The sequence below is a fragment of the Rhineura floridana genome, chromosome 22 (genome assembly GCF_030035675.1).
Source record: "Rhineura floridana isolate rRhiFlo1 chromosome 22, rRhiFlo1.hap2, whole genome shotgun sequence".
Taxonomy (NCBI): domain Eukaryota; kingdom Metazoa; phylum Chordata; class Lepidosauria; order Squamata; family Rhineuridae; genus Rhineura; species Rhineura floridana.
Genome location: NC_084501.1, coordinates 2,462,962 through 2,481,427, shown reverse-complemented (window position 1 = coordinate 2,481,427; position 18,466 = coordinate 2,462,962). Strand labels below are relative to the sequence as shown.

Here is an 18,466-nt window from a genome sequence, read left to right as displayed (position 1 = left end):
GCCCCCAGTTGGAAGGGTCCTGCCCCCCACAAAGACACGTCCACATGCCAGCAAGATCGGAGAGGTGAAACCTTGTCAAGTCCCACAACGACCCAGGACAGACTTGTGCCTTCAGTATCAACCTTGGACAGCAACCTAGTCCAGCAACTTCTGGCAATGGTTGTGGTGCCCACCAGCTGAGCAGCAAACACTGCCAGCCACTCCTCTCTCTTCTAGAGAACCGACAAGTATGAGGAATGGCACCTTTGCACAGAAGGTGCCTCTTCCAGGGAAAAGAGGGTCCCAGTTCTAGCAGCCCAGGAAGTCCAGAGGGTCTGAGTTAAGGCTTTGGCTGCAAAGCAGTGCCCAGCACTGTGGCTCATCCATACCATGCAGGAAGTAGAGAGCACCTTTGAGCATGTCGAGGCAGCCTCAGCATTACAAGGCATTTACGAGAGTGGCTCAAAACTCACAGGGGTTCCTCCTCACGGATGCGTGTAATTCGGAGCCAAGGTGGAGGGAGGAATCAGCACTCACTAAGATCCTCTGTCTCCTCTTCTCACCTGTCCACGATTAGGGTGAGGAACTCTTAGGCGTCTCTCAAATTAACACCCCACCCCAACCTGGGGCCCTCCAGATTGTTTGAACCCCAGCCAACATGGCTTATAGTCAGGGATGATGGCTGTTGTAGGCCAAAACATCTGGATGGCCACAGGTTGGTGGAGGGTGGTGATAAGTAAAGATTTGGACTATTCTGTTGCAAGTGATAAGAAACATGGCAATTGCAAATCCACCTCTAGGCCAGGATGGACTCCCAACTCCCATCATCCCTGGCTACTGGACACGTGCCTGGGTGATGGGAGTTGGAGCCCAACAACATCTGGAGGGTCTCCAGTTCCCCCTCCCCACTCGAGGCCTTCTCTGAGGATTTCCCCAACCCCCTCATCCTCATCTCTGTGCACCTGTAAGTTTTTCTTTAACTGCCCCCCCCTGTGTTCACTGCTAATCCTCCCTTCAGACACATGCCCCTCTGCCCCCCATATCATCCACCCACCTCTGGGCTCTCTTCCTAGCCGTCTTCTTGGCCCACCCAGTCCCCTGCCTCTGTGCACACAGATCCTCCTGGCCATAGGCTGTGCATGCCCCCGTCATCCAAGATAAAGCACAGGGGAAGTCAAGCGCTATTAAAAAATGATCAAGGTAAAACAAAGCCATCAAAATGCAGCTCACCTGAATGCAATTATCTCATCAGTAGCTGCATTATTTCAAGGTCCTTTTCGACACTTACCGAGAAGCTGCCGTTCTGAAAGGGGTCATTCATCGGGGTTTGTGTTGGCAGGGCTTGGTGAGGGGCATTATCCAAGTGGACTGAAGGTGCTCAGTTTACAAACGTCCCATGGGCCAAGTAAAACTTCAGGTGATCTGTAAAGATAGGCCACCTTTGGATCATTCCACAATAAACCTGACATTTCTGCCACTTTGGGGTTTGACAGGAACTGTTCTAAATGTCACTGTCCTGAGCTAAGCAGTACTACACTCTTTGGGAAGTTTTCCTTCATGGCAAGATGACAGCATGGCTGATCATCACTGGCTGTAGCTCAGGGGGAAGAGTACCTGCTTGGCATGCAGGTTCAATCCCTGCTGGCATCTCCAGCTTAAAATGATGAGGAAGACCCTTTTCTGTCCCCGCGGAAGGTCCCGGTCTCTGGCATCTCCAGTGAAAAGCAAAGCAGACTGGAGCAAACTTGCCTGAAGCACCTGGAAAGAAAACTGACACATCACATGTCGCAGAGTGTCGAGATGGGGAACGGAGCGTCTGAGTGAGCCTTTGTGTGTTTGAATCTTTGCTAAGGATTCCACCTTCCCTGCAAATTAGTCAGACAGAGACTTTACGCTTTAAAATAAGAAATAACTACTTTATTTTGATTTCCACTCTGATGGATGTAAAAATCAAGAAACTTGCCCCATGTGAAAATATTGCGATGGCAGTCCTTTTAGAATTAAACCATATATCCATTCTATTAATAAATGTATATATCCCCCCGTTAATACATAAGGATAAAATATCCTTAGTCTGGCAACAACTGGAAAAATACATAATAAAACTGGAGCAAGACCACCTAAAGGCCCAAAGCATAATTGTAGGTGATTTAAACGCTAGATTGGGTCCAAAAAATGACATTTTAGCTGCATCCCCCTTATGGGGTGACCTTAACCCAGAACACTTAATCCCGTCATATACTAGATGTTCTAAAGACCACAAGATTAATTTTGCAGGGATCTGCTTAATCCAACTAGTGGCTAGGCTAAATTTGGTTATAGTCAATGGGCACGAGGCTATTGACCCAATTGCAGAGTTCACTTTCATTTCAGGGCGCGGCAGCAGTGAGGTGGACTACGTGCTGTTATCCCCCTTTTTGTTTTCTTGCATCACCAACTTTTTAATTGGTGATAGACTAGAAAGTGACCATCTTCCTCTACTATTCAACCTATCCTTAAAAAAAGGCCACTGCCATACAATAAAACCATCATGCAAAATCCTAAGGTCTGTACCCTGCTATAAGAGACTCCAGTGGTCTGCCTGTAATATCTCCAAGTTAGAGAGCCTCCTAGCTTCTCCACGAATCCTTAATATTAGGAAACGTATAATGACATCAAATTCAATTTCTGAGATTCTATCTGACTATACAACACTATCCTCTGCCTTAGAAAATTCCATGGGTGTTACAAAATGCCCACGTAGTTCAGAAAACTTGAAATTTCCGAGGTGGTTCGACAGGGAATGCAAGATCTCCAAACAGACTCTAAGAAGAATTTACCACTCTTATAGAGAATCAAATGCAATAACCCTTCCCCCTGAATACTATCTGGCAAAGCAGAATTATAAAAAGCTAATTGCCCTTAAAAAAAGACAGGCCCAACAGGAAAGCTGGAAGACCTTAATAAATGCTTCCCTAAATAATGAATCGAAACTATTCTGGGCCTTAGTTACAAATGCCTCAGGATCATATGCCCCTTTGCACTGCAACATCAAACCTGAAATTTGGGAACGTTACTTTTCACTCCAATTCTCAAAACATAGGAATAATTCAAGTTGGACTTCAAATTTGATAAAGACAAGCAACCTACCTGATTGGCCCCCGGTAAGAACATAAGAACATAAGAACATAAGAAGAGCCTGCTGGATCAGGCCAGTGGCCCATCTAGTCCAGCATCCTGTTCTCACAGTGGCCAACCAGGTGCCTGGGGGAAGCCTGCAAGCAGGACCCGAGTGCAAGAACACTCGCCCCTCCTGAGGCTTCCGGCAACTGGTTTTCAGAAGCATGCTGCCTCTGACTAGGGTGGCAGAGCACAGCCATCATGGCTAGTAGCCATTGATAGCCCTGTCCTCCATGAATTTGTCTAATCTTCTTTTAAAGCCGTCCAAGCTGGTGGCCATTACTGCATCTTGTGGGAGCAAATTCCATAGTTTAACTATGCGCTGAGTAAAGAAGTACTTCCTTTTGTCTGTCCTGAATCTTCCAACATTCAGCTTCTTTGAATGTCCACGAGTTCTAGTATTATGAGAGAGGGAGAAGAACTTTTCTCTATCCACTTTCTCAATGCCATGCATAATTTTATCAGAGCTTGGAAAAGTTACTTTTTTGAACTACAACGCCCATCAGCCCAATCCAGTGGCCATGCTGGCTGGGGCTGATGGGAGTTGTAGTTCAAAAAAGTAACTTTTCCAAGCTCTGAATTTTATACACTTCTATCATGTCTCCTCTGACCCGCCTTTTCTCTAAACTAAAAAGCCCCAAATGCTGCAACCTTTCCTCGTAAGGGAGTCGCTCCATCCCCTTGATCATTCTGGTTGCCCTCTTCTGAACCTTTTCCAACTCTAGAATATCCTTTTTGAGATGAGGCGACCAGAACTGTACACAGTATTCCAAATGCGGCCGCACCATAGATTATTCAACAAACTCAAAAGTGGAAAAGCCCCAGGAATAGATAAAATTCTCCCAGAAATGTTAAAACATAATATTAATTGGTGGGCTCCATTACTCACATCCCTTTTTAACCAGATAAATCAGCATGGAAAAATCCCCTCAGCTTGGCTTGAGGCGGTGATTATTCCAGTACACAAAAAAGGAGATAGGGAGGATCCTGCTAATTACAGGCCCATCAGTCTCCTCTCTGTGATAGGTAAAGTATTTGTGAGTCTCTTAAATGTCAGACTCCAGTCTTGGATAGAGGAGGAAAACATCTTGGGACAAGAACAAATAGGCTTTCGTAAGCATAGATCTGCTATAGATCATTGCTTAATTTTGAGATTCCTGGTGGAAAAATACATGAGTGGTACAAACAGAGGCCTTTTTGTGGCATATATAGATCTTAAAACAGCTTTCGATACAGTCCCAAGAGACCTGTTATGGGCCAAATTAAATCTGACCACAATAGACAAGCGACTATTATTTTTGATTAGTCAGCTCTATCAATGCACTTCACTAAGAGTGCGATATGGGATAGATGGAAATCTAACCAGATCCATCTCTGCAAACATCGGAGTTCGACAGGGTTGTGCATTGGCGCCTACTTTGTTTAACCTTTTCCTAAACGACCTAAAAAACAAATGTTCTAATGAAAATCTCCACTCCCCAAATACTGCAGGAGTGAGCTGTCCTCTGCTACTATATGCCGATGACACGGTCCTGATGTCCTTTTCTGAAATTGGCCTTAAACGCCTACTACGGACTTTTATTTGTTACTGCGAACAAAATTTTCTTACAATTAATCACACTAAGTCCAAAATAATGACATTCACCAAAAATAACTCAAAACATCTTTGGAAAATAGAAGGCTTACTGTTTGAACAGGTTAAGAAATTTAAGTACCTAGGCATCTTATTCTGTCCCTCACTCTCCTGGACCCCTCATATGAAGGCCGTAACTCAAGCAGCCCATAACACCTCTAAAGCCCTAATTAGGTTCTATTATACAAAAGGCGGATGTTTCATCCCTGCTGCTATAAAAAATTTTTAAATTAAAATAATATCACAGCTCCACTATGGAATCCCGATTTGGGTCACTCAGTATAATAAAAAAATCGAGTCAATATTATCAACTTTTCTTATGTCCATTTTCGGGTTACCAAGATGCGCCTCTTCAGCCGGCCTCCGTCTAGAGTCAGGGTTTAACTCTTTAGAATGTACAGCTTGGTTGCAAGCATTCAATTTCTGGCTCAGGATAGCCTATTCGGGGGGCCCTTCAGGACTTACACATCTTATATGGAAAGATCCATTTAAAAGTTCATGGACTAAAATCTTTGAAGGGAAGCTAAATCACCTAGGTCTGTCTTTAGAACTCCTGTCATCCTGGGGCTTTGAAACAGCCAAAGCAGTTATTACTCAACAAATTAAAGACCTTGACCGGCAGTATTCATTTTCTAAGGCATTAACATCTTGCTCCCCCCTTCAACTTGGTTTGAATTTTAGCTTCCCATCTCATATGCCTTATTTAGAACAGCTAAACTTTTCGCAATATAGGTTCCTGTTCTCCAGAGCAAGATTCAACTGCTTACCCTCTGCTCTGCTTACAGGCCGTTTTCAAGGTATCCCTTATGTTAAACGCTATTGTATTTGCAATGCTAATACCCCTGAAACCCTAGATCACGTTCTTTTAGAATGTGAGCTATATAAGGATTTAAGAGCGAAAATTATCTCTCCACTTACTTCTGGACTCTCTAATAAACATCCAGAACAGATACTTTTCCATCTTTTGTCTGACAAAAATAAATCCACAACTGAAGCAGTTGCTAAATTCCTTTATATAGCACAGGTGCTGCGGAAAAGACATGTGCAATGCGTTTAATGCTGTTGATACTCTTATTTTTAAATGATATCTTCATATCTTATTTTAAATGATATCTTCATGTATTTGTATTTGTACGCACAATATGTATACAAATCCTTGTTTTTTGGCTGACTGGGTCTATGACTGTAATTAAATAAAATTTGGGGAAAAAAACCATGTTGCAGAGTGTCGAGATTGGGAACGGAGCGTCTGAGTGAGCCTTTGTGTGTTTGAATCTTTGCTAACGATTCCACCTTCCCTGCAAATTAGTCAGAGACTTTACGCTTTAAAATAAGAAATAACTACTTTATTCTGGAAGTACATGCTTGATAGGAAAGAGTTCTACATCTAACTAGTTGGAGATGCAAACACTAAGCCTAGTGTTTGCCCTCAGCTTGGAGGAGCGGGAGAGACAAAGAAAAATATGTATGCTCTCCCTCTGAGAGAAAGAAGGAAGGAGATGTGTTCAACATCCTCTGCATATCAGTCTAGCAGGAAGGAAGAGACAGCAGGAGTTCAAAGGACAGGTATAGCCTAGCAACCAGGAGGTATCCTCTCTAGCTACCCTTTTAACCCTATGCAGCCTCAACCCACAAGTTGGAGCTGAACCACATATTGCAACATCACATACGGCAGGCATAGCCAACCTGTTCTCCTCCAGGTGTTGTGGACTGCAGTTCCCGCCATTCATGGCCACTGACTATGCTGGCTGGTGCTGATGGGAGAACTAAAGTCTACAACACCTCAACTGCACCGTGCTGACTACCCATGTAAGGGAAAAGGAAGAGGAGGAGAATACAAAAACAGCTCTCACCGCTTCATCCAACGCCTTGCCAGGCTTCACCCAGCAGGGCAGAAATGAGAGCAGCCTTCTTTCAGCTTTACACAAATAATAATTACTGTTTTACCCTTCCACTGGAAAGGGAAGGGTGAGATTTATCCATCCCCAGATGTGTGTCTAATTCCACTACTTCCACTACCACCTCGATTTGGGATGTGTGAGGGCTTTGGATTCTTCAGATCCTGGCATGCCCCCCAATACCAGAGCTTGGAAAAGTTACTTTTTTTGAACTACAACTCCCATCAGCCCAATCCAGTAGCCATGCTGTCTGGGGCTGATGGGAGTTGTAGTTCAAAAAAATTAACTTTTCCAAGCTCTGCCCAATACCTACACCCTTTGGGCCTACTGATGTTAGCTGAGCCAGGATTTCGAAGGGATTGGCGTCACTGAAAGGGAGACTCCCAACATCGGATCTCCCTCCCTGACACTGAAGTAGGGATGGCGGAGAGATTTGATTCAGTCTGCATTTTAATCAGAATCTATCAAATTTGCACTTTCCAAAACAGTATGAGAACTGAAGCTAGCCTTCCTTCGAAATGCACACTTGTCTGAATTTTTCAGTGCGGCTCTCCACCAAGCAATATTTACAAAAATGTATACACTGCTATCCATAGAATCATAGACTCACAGAATAGTAGACATGTCCATTGAGTCCAACCTCCTTCTCATTGCAAAAATCCAAGTCAAACCATCCCCGAGAGGGGGCTGTCCAGCTGCCTCTTGAATGCCTCCAGTCTTGGAGAACCTACCACCTCCCTAGGTCATTGGTTCCATTGTCCTATCGCTCTAACAGCTTCCTGATGTTCAGAAAAAATCTGGCTTCCTGTATTCTGAATATTTGTCAGGAGACAGATAGAGTGTGTCCCTCTTAATCCTTGTTGACCTCTCAGTGGCTTTCGATAGCAATTGACCATGATATTTTGCTGCAGTGGCTGTCTATGTTGGGGGTGGATGGTACTGCTTTGCAGTGGTTCCAGTCCTACTTGGATGGCCATTTTCAGAGGGTGGTACTTGGATACTGCAGTAGGGCCCCACTCATACGGCGGGTTATGTTCCGGACCCCCACTGAAAAGCGAAAACCGCTGAAAAGCGGAACTCATTGAATAGAATGGCATGTGATGCCCGAAAACTGCCGTAAAAGTGGAACAAGCACCGTATGAGTGGGGCTTTAGTCTAATTGCGTCTAATTGAGACCGCCACATCAGCGAAGCGCTGTAAAGTGGGGCCCTACTGTATTGTTCAGCCTTCAGTGTGGGGTTCTGCAAGGTTCGATTTTATCCTCCATACTATTTAACATCTGCATGAAACCACTGAGTGGAGTCATCCATAGTTTTGGAGTGCATTGTCAGCAATTTGCTGATGATTCTCAGCTCTATCTCTCCTTTACACCTGCAGATGTGGCACTAGATGTGCTAGATCGATGTCTGGCCTTGGTGATAGACTGGATGAGAGCTAACAAACTGAAACTAAATCTAGATAAGACTGAGGCACTTGGTTCCCTAGACCAGATGGGTGGGGCATGGCCTCTTCTGGATGGGGTTGCACTCCCTCTGAAGAAGCAGGTGTGCAGCTTGGGGGTACTTCTGGATCCATTGCTGTTGCTTGAGGCCCAGGGTGGCTTTGGTGGCACAAAGTGCCTTCCATCAGCTTTAGCTGGTGGCCCAGCAATGTTCCTGTCTGAACAGGGTTAGCCTAACACCTGTTGTCTATGCTCTGGTAACCTCCAGGTTAGACTACTGCAAAGTATTATACATGGGACTGCCTTTGAAGGTGGTTTGGAAACTGCAGGTGGTGCAGAACTTGGTGGCCAGATTACTGACTGGGGAAAGATGATCAGAACACATAACACCAATTCTGGTACAGCTGCACTGGCTACCAATTAGTTTCTGGGCTCAGTTCAAAGTGTGGTTTTGACCTTTAAAACCTTACACTGGTCAGGACCACCAAGACCTCAAGGACCGCCTCTCCCCACAAGAACCAACCTAAACCCTGTGTTTGTCCTCTGAGGCTCTTCTCCGTATTCCCCCTCTGAGGTGCAGAGGGTGGCGACACGAGAACAGGCTTTCCTGGTGGTGGCTCCCCATCTGTGGCATGCTGTCAGCAGGGAGATATGCCTAGCGCTATCACTGTCTTTTTTTAGGCACCAGTAAAAAAATTTTATTACCCAGGCCTTTGATTTTAGTCAGGGTGGAAGAAGTTGGATTTTGTTTTTATGTAGCTGGATTATTTTTTGATATTTTTATTTTTGTTTTTATATCTGTTTTAAAAAAAGACACTTTGTTTTTTCAGTTGGGAAAGAAAAGTGACTAATAAATATAAATGATGATGATGATAATCACCTCATATGGAAGCAAGATCTGTTAATGCTATGAGACCCTCCATCTTATGTTCAGGTTGTATATATGTGTAAATAAAACCATATATCCTGAAGACACCACAGACTATGCTGATCTTCATTCCAAGGAAACCAAACCCCTGGGTAAGCGTAGGGACCCCTGGAAATCTCTCACCACTCAGAGATTGGGGTGTGAGCAGCAATAGCATTAATTTTTGATAAGTGGGGTGAGATGTCAACATCGATTTGTCAAGAACAAATCCTGCCAGACTAATGAATCTCATTTTTGATCAGGTAACCTCCCTGGTAGATTGTGAGAATGCTGTGGACATAATATATCTCAACTTCAGCAAAGCTTGTGACAAAGTGCCCCATGATATCATTGGCCCAGTTCTCCGGAATGCTCTGCCAACAGAGATTCAGCGGGTGCCTTCTGCTTTAACTTTTAAGCACCTGCTGAAAACATCTCTGTTCCACCAGGCTTATGCAGGCAATTAAGAACATGTTTGGTTTTTTTTGCAACAGTTGACCTTTGTTTTTATTGTATTTTAAAGATCTATGATTGTTATTGTTGTCTTAAATGTGTTGTAAATCACTTTGATGTTTTTAATTAAATAAAAGGTAAAGGTGTCCCCGCACTTGTAGTGTGAGTCATTTCCGACTCTTAGGGTGTCATCTTGTGACGTTTTCTAGGCAGACCGTATATATGGGGTGGGATTGCCAGTTCCTTCCCCGGCCTTTCTTTACCCCCCAGCATATGCCGGGTACTCATTTTACCGACCACGGATGGATGGAAGGCTGAGTGGACCTCGACCTCTTTTACTGGAGATTCGACTTCCTCCTTCCGTTGGAATCGAACTCCAGCCGTGAGCACAGCTTCGGCTGCGTTACCACACACCCAAGCAGTCCTCCCCCCCGCTGCTTCTCCCCCCAGCATGCAAGTGGTGATTGATTCGCATGAGGCCAAGGAGCTTCCTCTTCTGGGCCAAGGCAAAGAGATGGGCAGGTTGGGGCATCTTGCAGCCGCGGGGCACTCCAGAAATTTTAGCCTCTGGACTGAATGGCCTGACGATGACAGTGGACTGATTCTGCAGAGCGGGCCCTGGACTTTGCTCCAGAGGTGTATCCTGGCAGCACCAGAGCAGCTATCCACCATCCGCCACCCTCCCAAAAATCTGGAGCAGACCCTTTAGAAATGTGTATACCTAAACGGTTATATAGAGCCATGTTATTCAGCTGTGGCTTTCAGAAACCCTGCAAGCCAGTGGAGTTGTGGTCAATTCTGCGGTTCAGGCACACCCCCATAGCCACCCCCCAGCTTCTAAAGGAACACAACACAAATGCATGGTTGAACAAACCAGACATAGATTCATTAATAAGTCAGAGCTCTCGCGTGTGCTCTCTCGCTCTCGCACACACCATCCAGCCTGTTCCAGAGTTCTGTTAGACACAAAAATCCATTTTGTGACATTTTGGTTGGCCATAATAAAGGAGCTTTGGAATTTTTCAAAATAAAAGTGGCAGTTTTAACCCTCAGATGTGCATGTTAATGTAACACACCTCTACCTCTGCTTAGCTTATTTTGGGGGTTCTCTTTGAGAAAAAATTATTTGGCATGCAGAGGATTGGCAAAATTTTCCCGCAGAGAAGTCATCATTCTCCCTGCTGTTCTTCCCTGTTCCACTAAAACCACTGCTTCAGCTGCAACCGTGGCCAGCAGCTCACAAGTCACGTGAAATCGTGGAAGTGGGCACAAACATCCAGCTGTTTTGCCTAGAGGACAGAATCTGCCTCTTCCACCCTTTACCTCCAAGGGGTAGCAACACAGTCAGCTAAGTCACAGCCACATATTTTTTGCAGCAGGAATGAAGGGGCCATCACCAAGAGGGACACAAACTCCCTGAGCCAGAGTCAGGTTTGCATGGGTGTTACTCATACAATATGGCAATCAGGTAGCGCAGCTCCTGCTGAACATTATGGTGCATTTGTTGGGGGGGGGATTGGGATAGGATTTTTTCAGTTTCCCCTTATATAAAAATTTCCTTGTACATAGAAAGCTAGCCTGTCAGGAAGATGAGTTATGGCAGCCCTCACCTTCAGTGTGCTGTTTTTGAGAGGGGCACATATTCAAGCATGCAAAGCCTCCCCCTGGCCCATTTCTGCTGATCATGCAGCTTGCCGTCTCAATTCCCCCCATTCCAGAGCAGCCACGCAGGTTTGGGGATACACAGACATTAAAAAGCGAGGAAACCTCAGATGTTAAACCACAAGGGAATACTTGTGCAAGTTAATTTTATTATCCTATTTTGAAACAATGGGAGAGAGAGAGAGATTCTAGGATGAGGAGGGACTGTGGTAGATTCAGACACCCCCTTTTAGAGGGACAGTTTCTGGCTTGCATCTAAGTGATTATATTTCATCTGTGGAAGGAAAGGGCAAATCAAGTGTGGGCTCCCCCCTGCCCCCCGCCCCTGCCAGCACAACTGGCCAACAGCATCCAAACATGAGGCAGAGTCTTCTTCATTTCTCAAGGGATCCCGGCAGTTCTTCCTTGGAGTTTCCAGTGGCGATTCTTGGCACAGGCATGCAGTCATAGCTGAAGGGGATTGGCTGTCTGGAACCCTCCTCGATAAATATTGGAAATGTGCAGTCATATTCCTAAGAACAGGGGTAGGGTGTGGGAGTGGGGACAAGGGGGAACCAAAGAAACATTTAGAAAAGACGATTGGAAAGGCCACCTCTTGAAAACAAGCTTCACGCACAGTTTATTGCAAAGCAAGGGCCCTCTGGATGCAATGGTTGCCCTGGGCAGGCTTAGTCATGGATCCTTCCTGGCTGCAGCATTCAACATCCTGAGAAGATCAGCTCTTGATGTGGAAACACACGCACAGAAGCTGAACGGCCCAAATGCCTGTGGGACAAGGGCTGGTGGTCTCAGGAAAAGGAAGGCTGAGCTGGACTATCTGTAAGAGAGGGTTTTTTCTGCTGTGCAACTGTAACAAATTCTGCTGCTTCTAGATTTTTGCAATTTGCTGTGGATAAGGTGTGTTTGCTATGTAGCGAGAGTGCATTTTGCAATTAAATATCATTTCCCCTTATCTCATTCCCATATTTGCCAACTTGGTGCCCTCCAGATGTTTTGGACTACAGCTCCCACCACACCCAGCCAGCACAGCCATAAGATGCTGGGACTGATGGGAGTTGTAGTCCAAAACTTGTGGAGGGTACCAGGTTGGCCAAGGATGTTTTCTATCAGATCTGACTGTTACAAACAGGAATCAGCTTGCAATTCTGCTGTATTCTGGTTTTAGTCTAACATCTGAGCCAAGCTTTGCATTGGCCTTACTGATTGACGAATAAAGTTTGACTTAAACTGAGTGCAATCCTATGCTCTTCCAATGCCAACTGTAGCGCCTTAGGATTTAGGTGTGAGCCTCCTGTGCCGTTGCACTGATGCTGCCCAACTTGGACTGGATGCGAGGGAAACACACGTTGAAACATAATAACAACAGACAAGGAAGAGGCGCTACTAGTGAATACAATGGCTGGCTCAACTCTCCCGCAGCACCTCTAGCATGTTTTGGTGCAAAGGACTTACACAAAACTGAAGGCTTTCCCGCTGGGGCTGTTGGAGCTCAGGACTGCACAAAAATAAAATGAGGAAACACCAGACAAACCTCTCCTCCAAGCCCATATCTAAAAAGGCCCCCTGCGCTTGCATACACTGTAAAGCAAGGATAGTCAATGTGATGCCTGCAGATGTTGCTGGACTCCAAAATCCCACTATCCCCAGCCCAGCCGACATGGCCAATGGTCAGGGATGTTGGGAGTTGTAGTTCAGCAACATCTGGAGGCCACAGGTCCCCACACTTGATGTAGAGCTTGAATAAACTGCCTTATCCTGAGCCAGCATGCAAAGCATCCTCTCTGCCTCTCTTTCCCCGAGGAATAAGATAAGACTCCAGTCCTCATGGTTCTGAATAAAGGGCTAATTTAAATATTTCCTTCTTCCCACTAGGCCTTAAGCCAACCTGAAACCTGCCTAGCACCTAACAGAGACTCATTTGAATGTCAACCAACTCCTCCCTCCTTTCATCATGAGGATGTGGCCCAGTGGAGGGAGAGGACATTGGGGCTTCACCGCCAACCAGCTGTTCCGCCGGTCCCCAGCCCTGTGTTTACCTTCTAGCATGACAAAGAGTTCCGGAGAACTTGAAAGCCTTGCAAACTGTTTTGAAACATTTTGGTTGGCCTATTAAATATATTACCCTAATATAGATTTCGTAGTCACACATGTAATTACTCATTTCAGCATCTAGGGAAGCGGACTGTTATCTAGAAACCTCCTGCTCATTTTGTCTTTTTAAGTCTTTCAGGCCCTACAGTGAGGAGCAAGAGCCCCTTTTGGACATAATTCTGCTCATGTGCGCGTAGCAAGAGTGAGACACAGCCTCATGTACCCCACCCCCCACCCCATGAGGCTGTAGCTGCCTAGCAGAGCAAATGCTTTGCATGGAAAAGGCCCCGGGTTCGATTCCTGGCCTCTCCAGTTGAAAAGATTTCAGGCAGGAGTGGAGGAAGAGCTCTGTCTGAGACAGTCGTTCAATCGCTGCAGGTGCAGAGGGAAGGACCAGTGTTGCCCCCAAGAGGTGGAGCAAGGCATCTAATGCAGCCTGACTACAAAAGAATGCTGCTTGTGTCATCTCACCTGCTTTTCATAGTCAGGCAGCAGTGCACAATTTTGGCTGTCCAGGTACGGATTAGTGTACATGCTGGGGCCATCCTCGCCGCTCAAATCCTCTCTTGTGCAGTTGGTTTTCTCCACAATCATCCTGACGTATGCCATAACCCCCTTTGCTTTCTGGAAGCAAAGAACAAGACGCATTCCAAACTTAGGCTCCACACAGCTCTGTCTCCTGGCCAACAATGCGAACATTTCCCAAAGTGGGGTGCGGGAGATATTCCATTAGGATAGGGCTGACTTTGGAATGAACGTAAACGAAGGATATCTAAGCATCTGCAGAATGCCTTTCTCTCATCACAAAGTAATTCCACTCAGCCCTTCCAACAAGTGGCTTATTGGGCCAGGTCAGAGGATGTGGGTTCAAATTAGGTGTAGTCCCCTCCAGCCCCTAGATGAGAAATGCTTCTTTTATTTTTTCCAGCCACCCAGATGCCCCCACCTCCCATTTCAGCTTCTCTAGCAGATCTTTGTAATTTTGTTTTACTTATTTCTCCATGTCTTCTGGGTATAATGTGCTTTTGTTTGCCACCCTGGGCTCCTACTGGGAGGAAGGGTGAGATAGAAATATTCAATAACAATAACAATAACAATAACAAGAAGAAGAAGAAGAAGAAGAAGAAGAAGAGGGAGTTCTGCTCTTAGATTCCAGCCCCCAGTATTCTCTGATTAGAAACTAAACTTCTGAACAAGGCAGATTAAGGGAAACTTTCTTCTCTTTACACGCATCATCATCATAGTCTTTTAATAAGTAATTGGGATTTGGACAAGAACAGAAAACAGAGTAAGTGGGATGGGGGAGTTTAATGGCATCCAAGCCCCATTCCCTTACATAGCAAGAAGTTGTCTGTTACAATTTAGACAAGTTCTGAATCAGATTTGGATTAGTCTGGAAGGAGAGATCAGATGAGGCTAATGGCATTTTTGTAATATCTGGGTTTATTTACAAACATACGAGTTGAGCAGAGGTCGCACTTCGACAAACATTAAAGCCGCCACCACACACTGGAACATTGTGTCTCCCACTTTCTCTCTCAATAAGGCTCCAAAGATGTTTTATTTTTTCTCTGTCATTCACAGCACCAGATTATGTTGTCCTTGGCTGTGATGGTGGTGTGATCTGCCATTGACCCCATCCAGACGTTGAACCCTGCACCTATTTCCTGGCTCCTGGGAAATCATCCACTGGCTATTCTGGCCAAACCATTTGCCTGTAGACAAAGGCTTGGCCAGGCCTGGCTAGCAGCTTTGGCAAGCATCCGTAAACACCATCCTCCTATCTATGTATCAGAGGTCATGACCCCATGGAAAAGAGCCACAGCCAAGGAAATGTGCAGAGCAGCCTTTGCCAACCTGTGCTCTCCAGACGTTTTGGACTACCACTTCCTTCAGAATGATGGGAGCTGTTGTCCAAAACATCTGGAATGCACCAGATTGGCAAAGGCTGGCATTCAAGGGAGGATGGGAGTTCAGTTGCACCGACAACCCCCCCCCGGACACTAGAGGGCCCCTCCACACAGAGATAAGACCAGGTGTGCTTTCTGCCTCCACATTGTATTTAAGCTCTCCTTTGCCATCAGGAGAAAGGAAGGCCAGAAGGTCCCCAAAGATGTTCCCTCCCAAAGGCCTCCCCTGCGGAATCTTGCCTGGCGTCTGCTCCCCTCACCTTGACGTCAATCTGGGTGTCCTCCAAATGCTTGAAGAAATGCTCACCATACCGGTTTCCCTTGTTAAGCTCAGCCACTGCCATCTGCTTCATGTAATGAGAGACTGGCAGTGGCTGGTAGGCTGCTTCCTCTTGCATATATCTTAACTGAGCAGTAGCCATCCTCGCCACATGTTCATCCGAGTCCCAGGGGCTCCTTAGCATCAACAGATCCTCTTCCGGAAGTGACTGCTCCACCTCGCTTGGCTCTCCCAAAGGAGGCTCTTCCTCCTCAGTCCCCCACGCCGGCTGCCCCAGAAGCAGGGCCCACCCAAGGAGCAGCGGCAAACACAGCCGGGAAGCGAACATTGTGGCAAGGATCTGCTGGGACTCAGAGGCTGCCTGGCTGGAGGGGAAGTGCCTGCAGATATAGGGAGGAAGAAGGCCCCGCCCCCTGGTGGCTCCGCCCCCAGCTGGAAGGGTCCCGCCCCTCACAAAGACACGTCCACACGCCAGCAAGATCGGAGAGGTGAAACCTTGTCGAGTCCCACAACAACCCAGGACAGACCCATGTCGTGCCTTCAAGGGCAACCTTTGAGAAATCCTTGTGCTCCTCCGATTCCAACACCTTTCACGTTGTGTACTAATCCAAGAGAAACAGGCCTGGGGAGATTACGGTCTTGGCTCTCTCTTCTTCCCAGCTAGTCCTCCGGGACCCTGCAGTTCAGTTATCTGGGATGCCCTGAGGCGAGGGGGCAGTCTAAGCTGTGGTGGTGGATGGCTGGTAGGCCACAAAAGAATGCCTGGAATGGGTCCTTGAAGATGGATTTTTCACCTTTGAAAAATCCTTTCTGCTCCTTCATGCATTCAATAAGTTTCAAAGTATTTCAGCTTGAAATTCTGGGAAAACTCTCAAAGCACCATTACAGTACCCCCAGTTGGCCTTCCTCTTTGACATCGGACACCAGACACGCTCAGCAGCTGCAGGCAATGATCATGGTTCCTATGAAAGGAAGAGCCCCCCCCCCCAGCTCTGTAAACCTAAAGAAACCTAATGCTTAACTTGGAAAGCAATTCAGCATCAGGACTGAGGAGCCTGGTCAATGAGAAGCAGTAGGAAGCATGTGCAGAGATTTTTCCACGCAGCTTCAGGAGAGGAAGACTTAAAAATTTACCCCTAACAATAAATTCAATCTGCAGTCACAAGCAACTCCACACAAAAGCGCATTTCCCCCCACATTTTTTAGGGGGGGATCTACTTACTCTTCTATGTTGTATATTATTGTAATGTTCTTTTTTTATGTAAACTTCGGGTGCACTTTTGGATTATTTATCCAAGTTAATGATTTAAATTAAATAATTAATCCAATTTAATTATTAATTATTAGTAATCATTAAAAAAAACAAAAAGCAGGAAATGTGTACAATCTGAGGAAAAATCAGCAGACACAAAGATTCTCACTCCCAAAAAGTAATAACCTCCAGCATCCTCTCTCCATATATCTAGGATTAGGAGGAAAGCTTTAAGGAATGAAACTGGGTGGTTACAAATCCTAGGAACATTATCTGCTGAGTCTGACAGTGGCTCCACCTTGCTCACTGCTGTCTATACTAGCAGCAGTCAACGTGGTGCCCTCCAGATGGTGCTGGACTCCAACTCCTATCATCAGTGACATTGGCCTCACCGCTGGGGCTGATGGGAGTTGGAGTCCAACAGCGTCTTGAGAAGCACAGGGCCCCCACCCCAGCAAGGTATAATACTGAACTAAATGGACCAATATTTTACTCAGTGTAAAGCAGGTTCTATGCTCCTATCTAAATCAGGCCTTTATTCAGAACCATGAGGACTGGAGCCTTATTTCATTTTAGGAGGAGGACCATAGCTCAGTGGGAGAGAAGATGCTTTGCATGCAGGCTCAATACAAGGCATCTTATTCATCCTCTAGAGCACGTGTGGGGAACCTGTGGCCCTCCAGATGCTGGGGGATTCAAGCTCCCATAATCCTGGCCATTTGCCATGCTGGCTGGGACTGAAGGGGGGTGGAGTCCAACACCATCGGGAGGGGCACAGATGTTCCCCAACCCTGATTTAATCTACACTGATTGGCAGCGGCTGCCCAGAGTTCCGGGAAGGGGTCCTTCCAGTTCTCCAGAGGTTGCACCTAACAGGACCTCTTGCATGTAATTCAGCTGCTCTACCAGCAAGGCACAATCCTTTCCTAATCCTGTCTCTCGGTCTTCTGTGAACCCCCCACACACACACACACTGGCAACTCTCAGCACTGTGGTTCAGTAGTCCTCTAAGCAGAAGCCCATTTGCTGTCCTCACTTCAACCATCCACCTCTGCCTGGCCCACCCAGTCCCCTGCCTCTGTGCGCACAGCTCCTCCTGTCCCCCAGCCCTGCATGTCCTCACTGCCAAGGTCAACAACCGAGATAAGCTCAGGGGAAGTCAAGCGCTATTAAAAAATGACCATGGCAGAACATCAAAACGCAACTCATCTGGAGGCAAAGGACAGAGATGAGAACAGTCTTGTTTTTCAGTGCTTTTAAACAATTAACAAGGAGCTCCCCTTCTGAAAGGGGCAACCCAGCAGGGTTTTAGTTGGCAAGGAACTGGCAGGGACCCCTCTTCAAAAGCTTCAGAGGTACCTGATTAACAAACATCCCAGGAGCCAAGAGAAACCTCAGGTGATCTCAAGGAGATGGGCCAGCTCTGGGTTTCTATGTCCCAAGAAGCTCAGTAGCCCTGCCACCTTTTGGTTTGATGGCAGCCCCTGAAACGGTCACGGCCAAAGCCTCAAGAAGCTTTATTGCATGTCCTCATTGGTGTCCCTGACAGGAAAGTGTTTTTACATTTTAAATCTCTTAATGTAGACTTTTCACCTCTTTTCATCTCGTTCTGGGGGCTGGAGAAAGTTTGTTAAAGTTCATTTCCCTTTACGTTACTTCCAGAATTAAAAACAGAACCCTAAAGGACTTCGTTGGTAAATCTGAATACATTCATTCCTGTTGCAGAATTTGGCAGTGAGGGAGTGGTTACATTTAAAAGTGCGGCCAGGAAGGTTCTGGTTTTGATGCATTTACACACACA

General features: G+C 46.1%; 1 protein-coding gene across 1 annotated transcript; it reads right to left on the bottom strand.

The window, feature by feature from the left end:
* Positions 1 to 11,436: 11,436 nt before the first annotated feature.
* Positions 11,437 to 15,753, bottom strand: LOC133375130 (uncharacterized). The gene is made up of 3 exons (XM_061606677.1): positions 15,394 to 15,753; positions 13,695 to 13,847; positions 11,437 to 11,644 (listed from the first exon to the last, which is right to left on the bottom strand). Exons 1-3 carry the CDS (start codon positions 15,739 to 15,741, stop codon positions 11,507 to 11,509), a joined length of 639 nt encoding a protein of 212 aa, XP_061462661.1. The 5' UTR covers positions 15,742 to 15,753; the 3' UTR covers positions 11,437 to 11,506.
* Positions 15,754 to 18,466: the final 2,713 nt, after the last annotated feature.

What these genes read in the sequence shown, in the direction of transcription:
- LOC133375130 (XM_061606677.1), bottom strand. Translation starts at nt 15,741, where the DNA reads ATGTTCGCTTCCCGGCTGTGTTTGCCGCTGCTCCTTGGGTGGGCCCTG. An exon ending in ACACCCAGATTGACGTCAAG is followed by an intron (nt 13,848 to 15,393) that starts GTGAGGGGAGCA and finishes CTTTGCTTCCAG; the next exon opens with AAAGCAAAGGGGGTTATGGC. An exon ending in TGCCTGACTATGAAAAGCAG is followed by an intron (nt 11,645 to 13,694) that starts GTGAGATGACAC and finishes CCCTGTTCTTAG; the next exon opens with GAATATGACTGCACATTTCC.